General features: G+C 40.2%; 1 protein-coding gene across 1 annotated transcript in view; it reads right to left on the bottom strand.

Moving 5' to 3' along the window:
• Positions 1–23,624, bottom strand: part of LOC132887853 (SH3 and multiple ankyrin repeat domains protein 2-like) — a 264,197-nt gene that overhangs the window by 107,848 nt on the left and 132,725 nt on the right. The window contains exon 15 of the mRNA XM_060923589.1: positions 16,999–17,123. Within this exon, the coding sequence (XP_060779572.1) occupies positions 16,999–17,123 (125 nt within the window). The remainder of the gene's footprint in view (positions 1–16,998; positions 17,124–23,624) is intronic.

Below are 23,624 nucleotides of genomic sequence, written 5' to 3'. Positions count from 1 at the left end.
ACCACTACAAACTTGACAAGAGAACGCTGTCCACTAAAACTCACAGACCGGGCAAAGAGGGCATTAATCAGAGATGCAACAAAGACATCAAAGATCACACTGAAGGAGCTGCAAAGATCCACAGCGGAGATGACAGTATCTGTCTATAGGACAACTTTAAGCTGTACACTCCACAGAACAGGGCTTTATGGAAGAGTGGCCAGAAAAAAGTCATTGCTTAACAAAAAACGTTTGGAGTTTGCCCAACAGCATACAGCAGACTCTCCAAACACATGGAAGAAGATTCTCTGGTCAATGAAACAAAAATTGGTCTTTTTGGCCATCTTGGGAAATGCCATGTGTGGTGCAAACACAATACTCTGAGAACACCATTCCTACAGTAAAGCATGGTGGTGGCAGCATCATGCTGTGGGGATATTTTTCATCTGCAGGGACAGGAAAGCTGGTCAGGACTGATATACACTAAATGGCACTAAATACATTTAAATGTCTTGGAATGGCCTAGTCAAAGCCCAGACCTCAATCCAATTGAGAATCTGTGGCATAAATTGAAGATTGCTGTATACCAATGCAACTCATCTAACTTGAAGGAGTTGGAGCAGTTTTGCCTTGAGGAATGGGCAAAAATCCCAGTGACTGGATGTGCTAAGCTAATAGAGACGTATCCCAAGAGATTTGCAGCTGTAATTGCAGCAAAAGGTGGCTCTACAAAGTATTGACTTTCTGGGGTGAATACCAGATTCACTGGTATGCACTCCAGATTTCTGTTTTTTTTTTTTTAAATCTTACTTATTGTTTGTGTCACAATAAAACAACAATTTTCACATTAAAAGTGGTAGGCATGTTGTGTAAATCAAATGGTTCTAATCCCCCCAAAATCCATTTTAATTCTAGCTTCTAATGCGACAAAACAGGACAAACACAAAGGGGGATGAAGACTTTTGCAAGACACTGTAAGTACTTTCAAAATTGAAAAGCTACACCTATGCACATCCTGCATGTTAGCATTTGCAAGACCACCAGGGTCTAACAAGGTCTCACATTCATCTGCCAAAACATAAAATATGGTACTGATTGACAGCCGTTAATTCACCAGCCACCATTTTTAAATTATTCCACAGCAATTCCTTTTAGACAGTCAGTGTATTGTGACATCTTTCTCCTTTTTCACTTCTGGGGGTATCCAGAATTTTAAATACTATAACTTAATTAAAAATTTAGCTTATATAATGATATATCCATCCATCCATTATCTGTAGCTGCTTATCCTGTTCTACAGGGTCGCAGGCAAGCTGGAGCCTAATAGAGAAATACAACCCCGATTCCAAAAAAGGTGGGACAAAGTACAAATTGTAAATAAAAACGGAATGCAATAATTTACAAATCTCAAAAACTGATATTGTATTCACAATAGAACATAGACAACATGTCAAATGTCAAAAGTGAGACAGACAGTTTGAAATTTCATGCCAAATATTGGCTCATTTGAAATTTCATGACAGCAACACATCTCAAAAAAGTTGGGACAGGGGCAATAAGAGGCTGGAAAAGTTAAAGGTACAAAAAAGGAACAGCTGGAGGACCAAATTGCAACTCATTAGGTCAATTGGCAATAGGTCATTAACATGACTGGGTATAAAAAGAGCATTTTGGAGTGGCAGCGGCTCTCAGAAGTAAAGATGGGAAGAGGATCACCAATCCCCCTAATTCTGCGCCGACAAATAGTGGAGCAATATCAGAAAGGAGTTCGAGAGTGTAAAATTGCAAAGAGTTTGAACATATCATCATCTACAGTGCATAATATCATCAAAAGATTCAGAGAATCTGGAAGAATCTCTGTGCGTAAGGGTCAAGGCTGGAAAACCATACTGGGTGCCCGTTATCTCTAGGCCCTTAGATGGCACTGCATCACATACAGGCATGCTTCTGTATTGGAAATCACAAAATGGGCTCAGGAATATTTCCAGAGAACATTATCTGTGAACACAATTCACTGTGCCATCCGCCGTTGCCAGCTAAAACTCTATAGTTCAAAGAAGAAGCCATATCTAAACATGATCCAGAAGCGCAGACGTCTTCTCTGGGCCAAGGCTCATTTAAAATGGACTGTGGCAAAGTGGAAAACTGTTCTGTGGTCACCCGAATCAAAATTTGAAGTTCTTTATGGAAATCAGGGACGCCGTGTCATTCGGACTAAAGAGGAGAAGGACGACCCAAGTTGTTATCAGCGCTCAGTTCAGAAGCCTGCATCTCTGATGGTATGGGGTTGCATTAGTGCGTGTGGCATGGGCAGCTTACACATCTGGAAAGACACCATCAATGCTGAAAGGTATATCCAGGTTCTAGAGCAACATATGCTCCCATCCAGATGACGTCTCTTTCAGGGAAGACCTTGCATTTTCCAACATGACAATGCCAAACCACATACTGCATCAATTACAGCATCATGGCTGCATAGAAGAAGGGTCTGGGTACTGAACTGGCCAGCCTGCAGTCCAGATCTTTCATCCATAGAAAACATTTGGCGCATCATTAAACGGAAGATACGACAAAAAAGACCTAAGACATTTGAGCAACTAGAGTCCTACATTAGACAAGAATGGGTTAACATTCCTATCCCTAAACTTGAGCAACTTGTCTCCTCAGTCCCCAGACGTTTACAGACTGTTGTAAAGAGAAAAAGGGATGTCTCACAGTGGTAAACATGGCCTTGTCCCAACTTTTTTGAGATGCGTTGTTGTCATGAAATTTAAAATCACCTAATTTTTCTCTTTAAATGATACATTTTCTCAGTTTAAACATTTGATATGTCATCTATGTTCTATTCTGAATAAAATATGGAATTTTGAAACTTCCACATCATTGCATTTCGTTTTTATTTACAATTTGTACTTTGTCCCAACTTTTTTGGAACCGGGGTTGTATATAAAAAAGAGAAACATACTTTCATTCATGAAAACATGTAGCCAATATAGATATAAAGTCACTGCCTAAAAGCAGAGCTCCTGATGAGTGTATGAGCAAAATATTTGCAAGAGCACAAAATTAAACTAAATAGAATAGTAATATTATAGCATGTAAACTACGTCAGTAAATTGCTGCATTGTCTTGTGACAGTGATACCAATAATAAGATATGCATCGCAATTACAAATACACATTTATTCCTTTCTTTGACATTGCATGCTATGCACCGGAAACAACACCACAACATTTATTATGGTGTGACTCTGCTGGGTGCCTGGTGGACATCAGTGAACCAACACTTTCACTTTACATCATTACTATATAGTTACGATCGAATATTAAACTTGATATGTCATTTCCACCTGTGTGCAGTACCATTAGGACTAATTGCCATGTACCTGTTCCTGATTAGAACACAATCACAGCGCGTACATATACTCTCAGGAACACACTGACTGCGGAGTATATTCTCTGTACCCTGTGTCTGATGTTACCAAGCCTTGTATTTTGTATCACTTTTCTGGTTTTGACCCTGTTTGTGGTTTTGACTGTGAGTCTATTCTATTACCGCTGATGTCCTGTCTGTGCCTCGCTAACTAGTTTTATATGAAACTGTCGTGAATATTTTCTCTAAAATATGGTAGTAAATTAACCGACATTATTTTAAAAAAGGAAATTTAAAATAAGTGCTTGATAAAAACCCATCTATCTTATGTTAATAAAGATACAAATTTCATTGTCCAGTGGTCAAGTGTTTATGAGAGACGTTGTCTTGCACGTACGATCAGATTCCCCATGGTGGTATACGTACATCATTTGAACTGATGTTGTACAGTCACAAAAGCCATCAAAAATTAGGTCGATGCATTACTATATTCTCTTAAGTATGGAGCTCCGTTATCAAAATTTCACATAATAGAAAATATCAAAATTTGATCATGTGAAGGGTTTTTGCAGGTCACAGTATATAGATTAGTGTTTGATATATCTCCTTGACCATGTGCATTTTTCCCGCTTGACTCCAATTTTTCCCCTCGTCAGTAATGGATGTATATTGGTCTCTTGCAAGACTGATAGGAGCTTTCTAAAAGTCAACATGACCTATAAACAGCTGTGTTACATATTCTATCAGTATGCCAACCAATTTCCTGATAAGTTTTTTTATATCTTTTTTTTTTTGGGGGGGGGGGGGGTGTTGCTAAATTGTGGCATTGGCATATACAGTACTAGTCAAAAGTGTGGATGCACCTTCTAATTCAATATTTTTTCTTTATTTTTATTAATTAAAAGACACTTCATGTCTTAAAGTAATGGTCAATGTCATTTCTCTTTACTTAGTTGAGCAGTTCTGACAACATGGATTACTACAGTTGTGGAATAGGACTATTTACTGTATTTTTATTATTTACTATTTACTGTTTGATCCCAAATGCATTAAAAAGGCAAAAACCTAGTCCACTAACTAACTTCTGATGAGGCACCTGTTAATTGAAAAGTATTCCAGGTGACTACCTCATGAAGCTGGTTAAGATAATGCCAATAGTGTGCAAAGTGTCATCAAGGTAAACAGTGGCTAGTCTGAAGAATCTAAAATATGAAACATTTTGTTTTTTTAACACATTTTTGTTTACCACATAATTCCAGATATGTTCCATATGTTATTTCATAATTTTGATGTCTTTAGTATTGTTCTACAATGTAGAAAATAGTCAAAATACAGAAAGTCCTGTGAATGTGTAGGTGTGTCCAAACTTTTGATTGGTACAGTAACTGGTTCACCAGTTTGTTCTTAATATACTGGTATATCACAGGGTGGAGTAATATAATTGTAATATGCTATTTTTGTCCATATCGTGCAGCCCTATGGGCAGATATGTAAATGATCCTTTCTGTTCCCAACTCATTTAATGAGTCATAAGTGGTTTTGGGTTTAAATGACCCAATTAGTCAGTTAGCCCCGCCTCCAACCCAAACACAGCTGCTCAGCTCTGTCCCTTTCCTAATGAGAGGAAAGGAAACTCATGAGGCATATGTTCTTTCAACAGAAAAGGTGGGGTTGGTTGCAGTGGTGTGTCCAGAGCAAATGCAGGACAGCATTAGATCATGCATACTTTCAATAATAGCTCTACTTTATATGCTTGTTTATGCTTGTTATACAATGCTCTTCGCCTAGCTGAGTAACTCAGAGGCAACTGTATCAGAGTGGGTATGATGTGTATACATAATAGTGTGAAATGATTAATAATTACACTGGTTGCAAATAAACAATGTAAACCAAGCCCCTGTTAACAACCATGACAATGAAATTAAGTCGATTAATTAAATGTTTTATATAAGTAAATGTATTTTGCAGAATAAATGAAGATACAAGCAGATCTCAGATCTCAGACATTTTAGCTCAACAGTTATTTGAGCTGAGTGTTACGTGACATTAATTATCCCATTCTGTTATTCCATTAGGCTATTTCATGTACTAATTTTCCTGTGAATAAAAATTACATAATAAACCGATTTTCCTGATACTTCTGGTTCTCACTCTACTTTTTTTTTTAAACTCAATTTTAAACATTTTATAATCAGGAATGGTAGTCACTTGTAATGCAAACATGTTTAATAACTTTTGGTGGATTTGACCGATAGGGGAGAGCAGGAAGACTTGGGACAGTTTGTATTCCAATAAATTAATTTCAACCAATCAGGTTTTAGATTATATCAGAAGTTAGATGTTGCCTCTTAGAGTAATCTACTTCCTTTGTAACCACGAAGGTGGACACTGCAGCAAGGTTTGTGCAGTTAAATATTTTTGTCAACCAAAAATTGTATTTTCTACCTTGCAGTCCTCAGACATTCTATGGTGTAATGTATGCTCGTGAATTCGGGATTTGTTCGGAATTAAAAGTATGTAGCCAAGAGTTACCAGATAAAAGTATTAGTTATTAAATTTAAATTCTGGGGAAAAAAACATTTAAGGATTTTTTTTTTCAAAATGTCCAGATGGGGAAAGTTGGGAAAGTTCATGTTACAGGCTTTTTTTTTTTGTGGTTTATAAATATAAAATGGTTTAAAAAGTTTTGTTAAAAATGTAGGAATGTACCTGCATGAGCATGAAGCTTATTTCACTCCTTCTTGAGAATGGAACTGCTTTGTCTAGTCAGGTGTGGGTAAACTGATATTTTTTCTATCACTGTACCAGTATTATGTGTTCATACAATTCATATGTTACAAGTTTTGATAATAAATCAAAATTACACATGCAGGCCTAGGGTCAGTACTGGTGGAGGTGGATGAATGGATGTAAATCACTCAAAGAGTTTTATTATAAAAACAACAACAAGCAGGCATACAAGTCCAAAATGTTAGGCAGAATCCAAAACAGTAGACATCCAAAGGTCATGCAAGGCACAAACAGACTAGACAAGGCAGAGACAAAGGAAGAATCCAAAACACAGACGTGAATCAAAGACCAGGAAGACAATATTAACAAAGGCTCGGTAAGGCCAGAAACAAGGCACTGAATGTATTATTTCACAAAGTTCTGTGTGTTGTCTGAGTCCTTATATGCACATGCTGTGATTACGCTTTGATCATGAACAGGTGTCTCTAATTTGTCCTTGTCAGCCAGAGTGTGGTGTGCATGTGAGTAGAGATGCGGTGCACCTAGAGCAAACACACATGGATGTGACAGACACCCCCCCCCCCCAAAAAAAAAGAGCTAAAAACCTTTGTTGGCCCTGGGGGTGAGCACCTGGCACTGGACAAAGTCCCCATGGAGCTCCGCTCTGGCTTGGGGAGGATGTGGCACTAGAAGATGGGTTGGGGCAGAGGTTGGGGTTCTAGTTGGGCTTTGAATGGGGTGAGGACACAAGTGAAGGCTTTGGTTCAGGCTTGGACTGGGTCATGGATGCAGGTGGAGGCTTAGGAATGGGTTTAGACGTAGACTCAGATATGGGCATAGGCATGAACATGGACTCTAGCATAGATATGGACATGGGCTCAGGCATAGATGTGGGATCGGACATAGACATGGGCATGGACTCAGGCGTGGACTTAGGTTTGAGCATGGGCATTGACTCTGGTGTCAGCATGGGCGTGGACTCTGGCATGAACTCTGGCATTAGCACCGGCATGAACTCGGACGTGAATCTTGATCTTTGCATGGGATTGGACTCAGAGACTGGTCTAAGCTTTGTTTGCACGACAATCTCATCTTTGCTGAACCCCAGTGGTGGGGTGCTGATGCCCTCAACACCCAGCAATGGAGCAAAGAACTCGTCCCCACTGAAGCCAGGCAGCAGAGTGATGACATCTTCGATGCTGTGCAGTGGGGCAAAAAGCTCACACCCGCTGAAATCTGGAGTGGAGGCCACCCTGTTGGCCTATGGAGTTGGCTTAGGAGCAGAGTCCATCCTGTCAGCCTCAAGAAGGAGCTCAGGAGCAAAAGCCTCCCTGTTTGCTGCTGCATTGGCCTCTGGAGGGAGCTCAGGAGTGAAAGCCTCCCTGTCTTCTTTGTGTCAACCTGTGGAGGGAGCTCAGGAGCAATGGACTCCCTGTCTACCACTGCATCAGCCTTAGGAGGGAGCTCAGGAACAAAGGCCCCCCCTTCTGCCACTGTGTCAGCCTCTGGAGGGAGCTCAGGAGTGAAGGCCTCCCCATCTGCTGCAGTGTTGGCCTGTGGAGGGAGCTCAGGAGGAAAGGCCTCCCTGTCTACTGCTGCACTGGACTCAGGAGGGAGCTCAGGAGCGAAGGCCTCCCTGTCTGCCACTGTGTTAGCCTGTGGAGGGAGCTCAGGAGCAAAGGTCTCCCTGTCTGCTGACACACCAGCCTCTGGAGGGAGCTCAGGAGTGAAGGCCTTTTCTGCCGCTGTGTCGGCCTCTGGAGGAACTCGAGCAAAGGCCTCACCATCTGTTGCCACAGAAAAATTACCAATACAGGCTAAGGAATGGATACCCTGATGTGGCTTTAAGCAGTGTGCCTGCTCTCTTCCACTACATCCATGTTTTGGTGGCGTAATCTGTCAGTAATGGTGGTGGTGGATGAATGGATGAACTCTGGAAGAGTTTTTATTATCAAAGCAACAACAAGCAGGCATACAAGTCCAAAATGTTTGGCAGAATCCAAAACAGTAGACAAGCAAAGGTCATGCGAGGCACAAACAGACTAGACAAGGCAGAGACAAAAGCATAATCCAAAACACAGACGTGAATCAAAAACCAGGAAGACAATACTGACAAAGGCTCGGTAAGGTCAGAAACAAGGCACCGAATGTATTACTTCACAAAGTTCTGTATGTTATCCAAGTCATATGTACATGCTATGATTGTGCTTTGATCACGAAGAGGTGTCTGTAATTCGTCCTTGTCAGCCAGAGTGTGGCGTGCATGTGAGTAGAGACTTGAAGTGCGCCTAGCACGAATGCATGCAGATATGACACCTAGGTATATTATTTTTCTTCCATGTCTCCCCACTATGTCCCAAGTCTCCCAACATAATGTCCCATATCTGCCCTCAATGTCTCATGTCTCCCTGCAAAAAAAATGACAGAAAAAGTGAAACCTGTAGGCTTGTACAGTGTCTTGCAAAAGTATTCATCCCCCTTGGTGTTTGTCCTGTTTTGCTGTGTTACAAGCTGGTATTAAAATGGATTTGGGGGGGGGGATAGCTCCGTTTGATTTACACAATATGCCTACCACTGTAAAGGTGTAAATTGTTGCTTTATTGTGACACAAACAATAATTAAAATGAAAAAACAGAAATCTGGAGTGTGCATAGGTATTCACCCCCTTTCATATGAAACCCCTAAATAAGAGCTGGTCCAACCAATTCACTTCATAAGCCACATAATTCATTGATTAAGATCCACCTGTTTGCAATCAAAGTGTCACATGATCTGTCACATGATTTCTGGATAAATCAACCTGTTCTGGAAGGACCCTGACTCTGCAACACTACTAAGCAAGCAACATGAAAACCAAGGAGCACTCCAAACAGGTCAGAGACAAAGTTGTAAAGAAGTATGGATCAGGGTTGGGTTATAAAAAGATATCCTAACTTTGCATATCTCACAGAGCACTATTAAATCCATTATAGCAAAATGGAAAGAATATGGCACCATTACAAACCTGACAAGAAAAGGCCATTCACCAAAACTCACAGACCGGGCAAGAAGGACATTAATCAGAGATGCAGCAAACACATCAAAGTTAACACTGAAGGAGCAGCAAAGATCCACAGTGGAGCTGGGAGTATCTGTCCATAAGACCACTTTAAGCCATACACTCCGCAGAGCAAGGCTTTATGGAAGAGTGGCCAGACAAAAAGTGATTGCTTCAGAAAACACATTTGGAGTTTGCCCAACAGCATGTGGCAGACTCTTCAAACACATGGAAGATGATTTTCTGGTCAAATGAGACAAAAATTGATCTTTTTGGCCATCATGGGAAATGCCATGTGTGGTACAAAATCAACACCTTGAGAACACCATTCCTACAGTGAAGCATGGTGGTGGCAGCATCATGCTGTGGGGATATTTTTCATCTTCAGGGACAGGAAAGCTGGTCAAGACTGAAGGAAAGATGGATGACACTAAATACAGGGCAATTCTGGAGGAAAATCTGTTTGAGCCAGCCAGAGGTTTGAGACTGGGAGAAAGGTTTACGGTCCAGCAGGACAATGACCCTAAACATACTGCTAAAGCTACAATGGAATGGTTTAAGGGGAAACATTTAAATGTCTTGAAACAGCCTAATCAAAGCCCATACCTCAATCCAATTGAGAATCTGTGGCATAACTTGAAAATTGCTGTACACCAATGCAACCCATCTAACTCAAAGGAGTTGGAGCAGTTTTGCCTTGAGGAATGGACAAAAATCCCAGTGGCTCGATGTGCTAAGCTAATAGATACATACCCCAAGAGACTTGCAGCTGTAATTGCAGCAAAAGGTGGTTCTACAAAGTATTGACTTTTTTTGGGGGGGTGAATACCTATGCACAATCCAGATTTCTGTTTTCTCATCTTCTTTATTGTTTGTGTCACAATAAAACAACAATTTTCACCTTTAAAGTGGTAGGCATGTTGTGTAAATCAAATGGTGCTAACCTTCCAAAAATCCATTTTAATTCCAGCTTGTCATGCAACAAAACAGGACAAACACCAAGGGGGATGAATACTTTTGCAAGACACTGTATATGTGACAAGCTGAGAAACTAATGTTGTGGCAAGAGGGTCTAATAAATATTCTCCAATGCAATATGAATTTGACACTATCTGCAAAGAATTTCACACAATCTTTAAAAACTGAAAATGTGTCCCAAGTCTACCCGTTCTCCCTTATAAACTATTAATAATATTAATAGTTAAGAATATTATTACATAGTAATATAATTACTGGGGTGGTATGGTGGTTAGCACTGTCACCTCACAGCAAGAAGGTTCTAGGTTCAAGCCCAGTGGCCGACGGGGGCCTTTCTGTGTGGAGTTTGCATGTTCTCCCTGTGTCTGCGTGGGTTTCCTCCGGGTGCTCCAGTTTCCCCCACAGTCCAAAGACATGCAGGTTAGGTTAACTGATGACTCTAAATTGACCGTAGGTGTGAGTGTGAATGGTTGTCTGTGTCTATATGTCAGTCCTGTGATGACCTGGCGACTTGTCCAGGTTGTAAGTTTAAGGTACTCAATTGTAAGTTTAAGGTACTCAATTCAATCATTAATAATTACTTTTTTTTTTTTAAGGCAACCACTTTCCTCAATTTTTTTAAGTAAACTCAACTTATTCGGGTTTACAGTGTAAAGCAGCTAGAGATAATGAGATGAGATAATTTCTGGGGCGGTATGGTGGTGTAGTGGTTAGCATTGTCACCTCACAGCAAGAAGGTTCTGGATTCAAGCCCAGTGGCTGACGGGGGCCTTTCTGTGTGGAGTTTGCATGTTCTCCCTGTGTCTGCATGGGTTTCTTCTGGGTGCTGTGGTTTCCTCCACAGTCCAAAGACATGCAGGTTAGGTTAATCGGTGGCTCTAAATTGACTGTAGGTAGGAATGTGAGTGTGAATGGTTGTTTGTGTCTATGTGTCAGCCCTGCGATGATCTGGCAACTTGTCCAGGGTGTACCCCGCCTCTTGCCCATAGTCAGCTGGGATAGACTCCAGCTTGTCCATGACCCTGCACAGGATAAGCGGTTACAGATAATGGATGGATGAATATAATTACTGTATATTGAGTTGTTTGTGCATTGTGTTTAGCCAATCAGATGGCGAAAGACTGTTTGTCATAACCAAATTCAATGTAAATGTCATATAAACCTTCATTAGTGGCAGTGACAAAATGTGAAGTAGCATTTGTTTTAAAACTGAAAAATTAATGGTTTTTCAACCACCACTTCAGTAGGTGAGACATCAAATTTTAGTGGGGGTCAATGCGACTCCACCACTTCCTGGTTTACTGTATATGTGAAGTTCCTCCTGTATTTGCCTGGGATTCCTCAGGGTCCTTTAGTTTCCTTTCATATCCCAAATAAAACATTCCAGTAGGTGAAGTGGCACTTTAAATATCCCCCAGATAGTTATGCATGTGTTAGGACTGGGACTGTTTTGGCCTCTAGAGGCTGCTGTTATTTCCTTTGTTTGATCATGTTTGTTTTGGCCTCCAGAGGTCGCCACTGTGTTCTGTGTTTGTCTTATTGCCTGTTTCCTGCCCCGCCCTGTCCTTAATTAGTTTGTGTATTTATACCCCTGAGTTCAGTCCTCTTGTCACGGAGTCTTTGTGCTGTTATGTTTAGCTCCAGTTACCTCTGTACTGTGTCCCTTGCCTTTGTCTTTTTGGTTTTGCACTTTTCTTTTCTTTTTGGACTTAGTATTTACTGTTTTTTGGATCTTCTGAGCGTTGGTATTTTTGCCTTTTCTTTTCTGTTTTTTTTGGCTTTTGTTTTGACTTTGAACTTTTGGATATTTTTTATTTTTCCCTTCATCTTCTGAGCGTTTTGGATTATTTCTTTTTGGACTGTATATATTGTAAATAAACTTTTTGATACTTTTCTACTTCCGCCTCACGCCTCTGCATTTGAGTCATCCCCCTGGTGGCCTAGTGGGGGTTTGCTGGATTATCACCCCAGTGAACCAGGTTCGAATCCCAGCAAAATCCTAACAGCATGATGGACTGGTGTTCAAGCCAGGGTGTATCCCTGCCTTGTGCCCACTGTTTCCAGATACAAGACCCACCATGAGTTGCATGCATGCTCCTGTGTGAAAACAGACTCCAGTGAGGAATCTGAATTTCACACATTTTATGTTTTTAAAAATAACCCTAATGTTGGATGGTGTTGAGAGGCATCTGCCTAATATTTTGAAGCATGATGCATATTATTCTTCTTACTTTGTGTTTAATAACATGATTTTGAGGGGTATCTTGCTGACATGGGCATCATCTAAGATATGCTCAGCTATATATGCTGAGTATATCTTAGATGATGCCTATGTCAGCAAGACTGTGAGTTGGCCTAGTGGTTAGCGTGTCCGCCTCTCGACAGGGAGATCATGAGTTCTACTCGTGGTTGGGTCATACCAAAGACCATCATAAAAATGGTACCTACTACCATTTGGCAAGGCACGCTGCAATACAGATGCAAGTGGAGAAGTCAAACTCTCGTGGTTACAGTTGTGGACTAGCCCCCCACTGTAACCCTAGCTGTATAGGCGAGAGGCCGAGGGCTATCGAAACGGAAATTGGCGCTGCACCCATACGCCTTAAAGAGTTGGTTAGTACTGGGATGGGAGACTGCCTGGGAAGACCAGTTCCTGGCATGAGAGGGACTTTGACTGACATGTCAGCAAGATGTCCCCCAAAAATCATGTTATTAAATACGAAGCAAGAAGAATAATATGCACTTGATTAGACCACATCAGGTGCCACTCACACCTAGGGGTAATTTAGTACAATCAGTATACCCAAGTACATGTTTTTAGGAGGTAGGAAGAAACTAGAGTAGCTGGAGGAAACCCACATGGACACGCAACTTGCAAAATTCTGCACAGACAGTAACGCAAGCTTAAGATCAAACCGAGGACTGTGGAGCTGTACTGTCCTTAGGTCATTGTTTTATACCATACACAGGGGGCTGCAAAAGTAGGTATACAGTAAGGATTATACACGAACAACAGCAACAGGACGACTTCTACTTTCAGCAGGATGGGGCACCACCACACTTCGCACTCAATGCGCTACTTGACAAAGAATTTCCCAACAGGTGGATTGGACATCGGGGAGCCATTGACTGGCCACCACGTTCGCCAGATCTCACCCCTATGGACTTCTTTTTCTGGGGATGTGTAAAAGATAGGGTTTTCACATGCAAGCCGTGTTCTGTTGATGCCATGATTCAGTTCATACGGGAGGCTTGCCAGGAAATTGATGCTGATAAAGACCTTTGTGTCAGAGAATGCATGGGTGTCCACACTCGACTAGTGGAGTATGTGAATGCCGGGGGCAAACAGTTTGAATATTTGAGGGATTAATATGTTTATTATTGATATGTTTGTATAATCAATAAAATAATGTTTTGTGCAAATGACTGTTTTGTTTTCATGACTGGATACCTACTTTTGCAGCCCCCTGTATTGTGTAGTGTTTTCTGACACATATAGTGAACATATGTGCGTGCGCGCGCGCGCGCACACACACACACACACACACAATGAAAGTTTTATGCCAAGCTGAACAGAGTCGTAAATCATGCATGCAGGACACGTTTCACAGAGACAGAGCCACAGATCTCTCTCTCTCTCTGCTGCATTTAGACAAGACAACTATATATCCGCTCAATGGAAAAAGCCCTGTGCTTCAGTCACACCCCCTTTTTAAATGAGCCATATTTAATTTTGTTACATTCTAAGTAATTTTTTTGTTATAAGAGTCTGAATCAATCACACTGTTTTATTATTAAGTTTAAATTATTGCACTTTTATAATGTTGAAGGTTTCAATTAACTGAAAAATGAAACCCAGGGCATCTACTCAGAAATGCTCCATTTTTGCTGTATTGAAAATGTACCATCTGGAGATACCACTTTAAAGAAAATTGTAGTGAATTGGAATTTTGTGTATTGTTAAACCCACATTAGACAGACAGATAGATAGATAGATACATTTGCATAGGAGGGTACTGTATTTTGCTTAGGTTTGGTCAGTGTTTCCCCAATACTGCCCATCTTGAAACCATACTTAGCTAGCTAACAGTATAGTTCCAGTCTCTGACTCTGAAATGACCTTTTGCCAGCAGTTTCAGTACAGCCAGCATTCCTGTCTGGGAATACTGCTATACCCAGTAGACTGGAGTTCTCACCCTCAATGCAACTAAAACCAAGAAACTTCAAGCACCATTTTTCCATTTCCATTTACTGTATGTTTTGCTGTTTGTGTTCTCTACTCAACTGTTATAAATTTCTTCCATCCATCCATCCATCCATCCATAACCGCTTATCCTGTGCAGGGTTATGGGCAAGCTAGAGCCTATCCCAGCTGACTATGGGTGAGAGGCGGGGTACACCATGGACAAGTCACCAGATCATCACAGGGCCGACATATAGAGACAAACAACCATTCACACTCACACCAATAGCCAATTTAGAGCCACCAGTTAACCTAACCTGCATGTCTTTGGACTGTGGGGGAAACCAGAGAACCCAGAGGAAACTCATGCAGACACAGGGAGAACATGCAAACTCCACACAGAAAGGCCCCCGTCGGCCACTGGGCTCGAACCCAGAACCTTCCTAGTGTGAGACAACAGTGCTAACCACTACACCACTGTGCCATCCTGCTATAAAATTCTGTTGATCAATTATTTTATTGTGTTTTATTGTGTTATTTTTATTGTGCTCAGTAATTGCTATCTTTTGCAAGTAGTTGTGTAAATAGAGAATAAAGAGAAAGAACAGTAAGTTGGAGATGGATTAAATAAAATGAAAAAGAGAAGGAGAGGCAGACTGAGAAGAGGTGAAGCTAGTGTGAAAAACAGAAAAACGTGAGAGTGGAAAGAAAGAAAGAAAGAAAGAAAGAAAGAAAGAAAGAAAGAAAGAAAGAAAGAAAGAAAGCTGAAGCTGTGTGTGTGTGTGTGTGTGTGTGTGTGTGTGCATACATTAGCAAACTGTTCGCTGAGAGGTGCTAATTTTGAGGAAGTAAACTACAAAAATATCTGTAGGCAGCATAAACACAGCTGACATCTTCATTTCTCATTAAATACTGCTTTTATTTCATCAGTTATCTTTTTTTTTTCAAATAGTCAAAATGTGTCCCGTCAGAAGGCAGCCCTTGAGGAAGGTTTTTGTGCAGCAATTTATGTGCTTCTATAATAATAGCTGTCCCATACAGAAGGCAGCAGCTGACCTCTGAAAGTCTTTATTTTGTATCAGTGTAAGAGCAGCATCACATATCTCAAGACCCTCAAATTCTGTTCAGTCAATCAGAAATATCCATGACGTTCCAACAAATATGATGGACCAAACTGTCACTTACATAGAGTACATTTACAAATATAAAGTGATTCATTTTGTAGCCAACAGCCATATTCATAGAGTAGTTAAATTTAGCTATCTAAAATAACACAAACTCATAAAATAGTTTATGTGTCTAGTTTTTGTGGCTGACTAGTGACCATAACTACCCCCATAGCAAGGGGATTTGGCCCGGTGCCATTTTCAGTAAGGCAAAGCCACGCTACATTTTCTGCATTCATGCTGGCTGAGATCTGCAACTTAAAAACAATTTGCTAGAATGACAATTAATCCACAACTTCCAAATGATGAGACCTGGGTTTGGGCCGTTGTGCATGACCAAACTGGCCCAGATTTTAAAAATAGTCAATGCCAGATGCAGGCTGAACAAAATTTGCTGTCGGGATACAAACTTAATGTAGCTACAAAAAATAAAAAATAAAAATAAAACAAAACAAACAAAAAAATCCCCCCTGAAAATTAATTATCATGCAGCTGGACCAAGATTATTAGCGAAAATTTATACATGTACAAAATGTCCAAAACACACAGACAACATGCACATCAATGACATTTTTTAGGTGATATACTGTAATTTACTGTAGTCTCACACCAACACACACAAAACCTTTTTTGTCCCATTGTGAATATGGGCAATGTTTGCTTAGGCTTTTTACTTTGAGTTTCTCCAATGTTAACTTCATGTTTAATACAATCTTCACAAGTGCCTTCACAATCACTGCTGATGACAAGTTATGGATGTATCAGTCTTGGTGCACAACAAATCTAGGGAGAATTTCACTATACAATCTTGTCCGGAGCTGAATGCTGGACCCTGACAGAGACACAGAAACGGCACCTCAGTGCCTTCGACAACAAGTGTATACATAGGATTTTTGGTCTCAAACATCACCCTGCATCAGCATGCCAACCAATCACCTGTCACTAGCAAAATTCTGGCAGCCCGTCTCTGCATATTTGGTCACCTAGCCAGACTGTCACTACCACTGGAACCAGCCAGGCTACTTCTAGAACCAGCCCCTGAATCAAAGAGACCCAGGGGCAGACCCCAGAGTAAGTGGACCAACCAGCTGTCTGCTGACCTGAGGGACCTGAGTCTCGACCCAACATCAGCCTGGGAGGCAGCCCGGAACAGGACAGACTGGAGAACCTTGTACAGAAGCACCACACTCCTGCAGGAGCAAGTGGACTAGTGAGTGAGTGAGTGATCTATAATCACTTGGCGCAGCTATGTATGATAAGGTGCATAAATCTACAGTCTCAGCTAGAAAGAAATCAGCCCCAACCTCTACATCATATGTATTTCTTTTTATTCCCACTGGAGGTGCTGTTGTTCTTGGCTCCAAAAAAAAATGTTAACAGTAAACAATAGCATATGGATGGCTCTGCTAGCCCATTCATACCAGATGGCCCTTGGATTGGATAACGGATGAAACATCGCTGGTTTTTCCTTATGGCTGACATACTCGTAAGAACACTAATTAGAAATGAATTCCAGCATTTGAGAAAAGACAGCGCTTCAAAATGTGTCTTACCTCAATGAGGAAGTCACCAGTCCGAAGCCCCGCCTCCCATGCAACTCCACCCTCATCCACTGACTCCAGATACTGAAGGGCAGGAAAAGCAGGAGTAGGTGTAAACTCCTCGATGGGTGTGTCCGCTTTTTGAATATATTGGGAGGAAGAAATAAGAAAATTTGAAGACAGTTAAAACAGGTTTGATTGAGTAATAGTGTCTGGTAGTGGGTGATAGTATATCAGAGTGGGTGAAAATCCTTGTTGGGGTGGAACTGTTAGCTTTTTGGAGAGACAGGAAAAGTGGATTTGGCTTTTGTGTGTGTGTGTGTGTGTGTGTGTGTGTTCCATTTATTAAGTTATTCAGCCTGATGAAGTTAAAATGCTTGTGTATTAAAATGGGAGTGTATAACATTACATAATGGCATTTAGCAGATGCTTTTATCCAGAGCTGTGTACAACATACCCAGACTAGCCTGGGGAGCAGTTCAACATGCTTTGCTCAAGGGCACTTCAGCCATTCCTGCTGGTCCAGGGAATTGAACCAGCAACCTTTTGGTCCCAAAGCTGTTTCTCTAGTCTAAACAATAGGCCATAGCTTCCCCCATTAATGAGTGTTTATGAGCGAAATTCAGACTGTGTCCCTCTTACCCCATGCATAGTATTCTTGGGTTTCAGTCACGTGACTTTTCTTAGCGATTTCACTTCCGGTAAAACTGCTGGTGGTCTAGCAAACCAAAATGGCTACTGTAGTGCAAACAACTAGCAATAACTTATCAGAGTATGCTCATAATCTAGAAGCCACTGCTCGCTTTAGATATATTCAGGAGATTGCTATGTGCAATGGAATCGACCCCTACAGTCTGGGAAAGAAGGATTTGTCATACGATCTTGAAAACTACCCTTCAGTCAAGTTCCCTGACATCTCGAACTATCTGGTGTTGCAGACATCCTTCTACACCACAGAACAGATGAAAGCATGGAAGAGTATGGAGGCTTACAACTTTTTTGTATGTGGCTGGGTAAAGGACCTCGGTATCAAGTCGCTGCCGAATGAATCCTGTATTGTTTTTGCCCGTGTAAGTGTTTTTTAAAGCTTTTCATTCACATCTTTACAACGAAGTGCTCCAAGTTGAAGTGTAAATAAACAACAGTTCATTTGATTCTCACTTGTGTTTGCTCTTATTTCTCGGGTAACTCATTTACAAAGATCATCAGAAACCCCTTTAAAGACCTGGATCTTAGTTAAACAAGATGGAGAAGTGATCATGGCGCATTGTAACTGTATGGCTGGGTAAGAATTTTGTCGCGACCTTCATGCATATGGACTTTGTGAAGAGTGAGGAGTAAACAAAGAAACAGCTGGGGACTTTAGCGCTTCATGACTAAAAAAAGTACTGTAAAATAACGACACATAGCAAGAAAAGTATTTGGAAAACACTAAGGACATAGCTGAGAGGGATATACAAACCTTTTATGAAGCAATCACTGCGAACTCAAGCATGCTTCGACTTGGCTCCCTTCGATTTCAGTGAGAGGTTCAAAAGCCACTTTTCTCTAAGACTTTTTGTGAAATCTTGTGTTCGTTCACCCTTTTTATTAGTTCACGGGGAACCCTGAAGAAATTTTTATTAGTTTCATGGTTTGATTGAATCAAACAACCTAAAACAACGCAAGCGTAAGGCATTTTTCATGCAAGTAATGCACCTTCTCCGTACTAACGCTTTGTCAACTGAGCTTTGGCTGACCACCAGCTAAAGTTTTGAATAACTAATGAGGTGGATGTGACGTCACGTGAAACCCAAGAATAGTTGGCCAAACCAACAGCTGAGACATGTTTGGTGTCTGAAGTTTGCTTCTTTAATCTTGCACTGGAACTAATAATGCCTAATGTTGCTAACAAGTAAGAGAAGCATCTAGCATACAGTTGGATATCATGCAAACTGCATGTCTAAATCATCAAATATTCACCTTAAGACAAGTACGTAATATTTACATAATTAAGTACGTAGTATCATTTCTGCATGAAGACTCTTAAAATAGAAGAATAAAACATATTACAATCAAGATCACATCCAACATACCATTCCTTCTTCAGTTCTTGTGTGACACCAAACTATGCGCTGAGAATAAACTTGTTTCTGACTTCAACATGGTCACTACTTTTCTTTCTATCTCCACGATGTTCTTCTGTCCAGTTTATAAAAACATTAAGTGGCTTACAGTGACAGATGCCACATAAGAACGTCTGAGATTAATGAACAATTCAACATCGTTTGAATGTGTTAGTGTAAGTTAGATTAGTGTTTCCCAGTTTTCCTGCTCCGTTTGTCTCTTGCTCTGTGCATATTATTGTTTCCTGCTGTAAGACCCATTAAATTAAATGTATTCAAAGGTCAAGATGTAAAATCTTTAGTCTACACTCACCATACACTTTATTAGAAACACCTACACACTTGCACATTTATGTAGTTATCTAATCAGCCAATCACGTGGCAGCAGTGTAGTGCAAAACATAAAGCAGATACGGGTCAAGAGCTTCAGTTAATGTTCACATAACAGCAGAATGAAGATAAAAATGTTATCAAAAATGTGATCTCTGTGACTTTGAACATGCTTTGGATGCTGACACCAGAAGGGCTGATTTGATGATGTCATAAAGTGCTGATCTCCAGGGATTTTCACACATAACAACCTCCAGAGTTTACACAGAATGGTGTGAAAAACAAACAAACAAAACACTGAGTGAGCAACAGTTCTGTAGGTGGAAACACCTCATTGATAAGAGAGGTCAGAGGAAAATGGCAGGGTTGGTTCAAACTGCCAGGGAGGATATAGCAACTCATATAATCACTGTTTGCAACTGTGGTGAGCAGAAAAGCATCTCAGCATGCACAAAATATCTCAACCTTGAGGTGAATGGGCTACAACAGCAGAAGACCACACCAGGTTCCACTTCATTCTCTTCTGATCTTTATCACCAACAGTCTGCAGAACCTCCACTCACAGCATGTTTTTTGTTTTTTGCACCATTCTGTGTAAACTCTAGAGACCAATGTGTGTGAAAATCCCATGAGATCAGGAGTTTGTGAAAGACTCAAAGCAGCCCATCTGGTACCAACAACCATGCCACAGTTAAAATCACAGAAATCACACTTTTTTTCTTATTCTGATGTTTGACGTGAATATTAACTGACCTTGACCTGTATCTGCGTTTTATATATATATATATATATATATATATCACGCATATATATGCATTGTGCTGTTGCAACGTGATGGGCTGATTGGATAACTGTATAAATTAGCAGGTGTACAGGGAAAGTAAACACGTGGAAGTAAAAAGTAGTTAGGTTAAATCATATTGCATAGAATTTTGGTTGCACCACAGACGCAACATCATAACTGTAAATTGTAAAGTGACCATCAATCTAAATTTTTCCATTACCACTAAACACTGCATCCATTATTGAGGTGAAAGGCTCTATGAAACTATTTGTACTTTATGAAAAGGGAAATTATATGCAATTTAAAAATAAATTTGATGTTATAATATCCACAGAGGTTTGTTCATATAACACCTGCAACCCAAATAGTTTAAAAAGATGAAGATTTTGCAGTTTGTAAATTAAATTAAATTAAATTAAATTAAATTAAATTAAATTAAATTAAATTAAATTAAATTAAATTAAATGTGTTTGTAGACTTATGATAAGATCACAATAATGCAATTAATTTGGCTGGTTTATTCCTGTCAGACATTTATTTACATTTATTTAAAATTGTTCAGCTCAGATATTAGCTCTGTGTCTCAAAATCAAACAGTCATGTATATGACTGTTTACAGTGGCTGTTCTGTCTACTAATTTGCATCTGCCTGTTTAGTGTCAACTTTGTCCAAAATGCCGCACTGGTGTACTACACACTACATACTGGCCCGGTCCAACACTGTATACTGCATACAGTGTCTTGCAAATGTATTCATCCCCCTTGGTGTTTGTCCTGTTTTGTCGCATTACAAGCTGGAATTAAAATGGATTTTTCAGGGGTGAGCACCATTTCATTTACACAACAAATCCTAAATAAGAGCTGGTCCAACCAATTCACTTTATAAGTCGCATAATTCGTTGATTAAGATTCACCTGTGTGCAATCAAAGTATCACGTGATCTGTCACATGATGTCTGTATAAATCAACCTGTTCTGTAAGGAAGCTAACTCTGCTACACTACTCAGTATGCAACATGAAATCCAAGGAGCCTCCAAACATGTCAGAGACAAAGTTGTGGAGAAGTATGGATCAGGGATCAGGGTTGGGTTATTAAAAATATCCCAAACTTTGAATATCCCATGGAGCACCATTAAAGCCATTATAGCAAAAAGGAAAGAATATGGGACCACTACAAACCTGACAAGAGAAGGCCGTCCACCAAAACTCACAGACCAGGCAAGGAGGGCATTAATCAGAGATGCAACAAAGACACCAAAGATAACACTGAAGGAGGTGCAAAGATCCACAGTGGAGATGGGAGTCTCTGTCCATAGGACAACTTTAAGCCATACATTCCACAGGAGTAGGGCTTTATGGAAGAGTGGCCAAGAAAACCCCATTGTTTATGAAAACATGTTTGAAGTTTGCCCAACATCATGTGGCAGACTTCCAAAACACATGGAAGAAGATTCTCTGGTCAAATGAGACTAAAACTGATCTTTTTGGCCATCATGGGAAATTCCATGTGTGGTGCAAACCCAACACCCTGAGAACACCATTCCTACAGTGAAGCATGGTGTTGGCAGCATCATGCTGTGGGGATATTTTTCATCTTCAGGGACAGGAAAGCTGGTCAGGACTGAAGGAAAGATGGATGGCACTAAATACAGGGCAATTCTGGAGGAAAATCTGTTTGAGTCGGTCAGAGGTTTGAGACTGGGACGAAGGTTCACATTCCAGCAGGACAATGACACTAAACATACTGCAAAAGCTACACTGGAGTGGTTTAAAGGGAAACATTTAAATGTCTTGGAATGGCCTTGTCAAAGCCCAGACCTCAATCCAATTGAGAATCTGTGGCATAACTTGAAGATTGCTGTACACCAACACAACCCATTGAACTTGAAGGAGTTGGAGCAGTTTTGCCTTGAGGAATGGGCAAAAATCCCAGTGGCTAGATGTGCTAAGCTAATAGAGACATACCCCAAGAGACTTGCAGCTGTAATTGCAGCAAAAGGTGGCTCTACAAAGTATTGACTTTTTTTTTTTTTTTTTGGGGGGGGGGGACCTATACACACTCCAGATTTCTGTTTTTTCATCTTAATTATTGTTTGTGTCACAATAAAACAACAATTTTCACCTTTACAGTGGTAAGCATATTGTGTAAATCAAATGATACTAACCCCCCAAAAAATCAATTTTAATTCCAGCTTGTAATGTGACAGAACAGGACAAACACAAAGGGTGATGAATACTTTTGCAAGACACTGTATTATACTACATATATTTTGTCTGAGACAGACCTTGAATTTTTCCAGTTTCTGACATGTTATGAATGCAGCATTACTTGTGAAGTTCATTATATTGAAATCGTGGGTTGCTGTAGTCAATGAAGTGAGCTCTGGTTGTATACTGGAAATTTTCTCCAGACGAGTATATCATGTCATGTACTGCAAAATATTTATTTTTCATGTACTGTACATGACTTACTACAGTACTTTTCCACCAAGATCAGTCTATGAGCAGTATCCAGTACAGAGTTTCGGACACAGCCATTCTAACTTAAAACTATGGTGAATCTCCTGAGTTCTGAAACTGCTCCTTGGGGAAAGTTTTTTAAATGTTCAGTATTTTCTGAATTTGATTGTAGCGACAGTTTACAATCAAACTCCAATCAAACCGGCTACAAGAATGGGAAACGTTGATCAAGAATACACTCTAACACACTGTTAGCACATCAATTTTGTCCTTGGGATGGGAAATGTGGAGAGCATGGAATCCTCATGGCATTTATTAAGAACAGCTGGATTAGCAGAGTATCAAACTCTCTTTTGATAAAAAAAACCTACTTTAAACTTCACCACCACGTGATTTGCTCCAAAAATATATTCTGTTAATATTCTGTATAGTAACAGGATGGTACTGTACTGTCCTGATTGGCTGAATGTTAGTGATCATTTAGTTGTCTCATGTTTATATAGCTTGGGATGCCGCACACACTTCAGTTTTATTTCTGAGGTGATATTTTATTGAAGACCACCAGAATATACAGTAAGGATCACTTCACCAAATATTACAAAACATCTTCTGATTTCAGCATCACTCTAGTGTCAGTGTAACTACACTGAACCTACACATACATAGGATATGTCCCGTTTTCTGTTAATTACAAATATTAATTTAAAATAAAGATGATTTCGACATGCAGTTTCCATTATGTTCGCCTGCAGCCATTCGCTTCTACCAACATGAGCCTTGGAATTTCAGACTGAATCCATCTGGGGTAGGGGAAAACTTAATTTGGGCTCTGCTCAGGTATGTTGGTCAGGACTGGACCAAGGATTAAATCGGCTTTTTAAATTTATTCTTAAAAAAAAAAGGCATGATTGTTATGGTGTGTTTGATTATCATTAGCAGGAGTGTGAGGAAGGTGATAA

Source organism: Neoarius graeffei, chromosome 6 (assembly GCF_027579695.1).
Source record: "Neoarius graeffei isolate fNeoGra1 chromosome 6, fNeoGra1.pri, whole genome shotgun sequence".
Lineage (NCBI taxonomy): Eukaryota > Metazoa > Chordata > Actinopteri > Siluriformes > Ariidae > Neoarius > Neoarius graeffei.
This window is presented reverse-complemented; position numbering and strand designations above follow the sequence as displayed.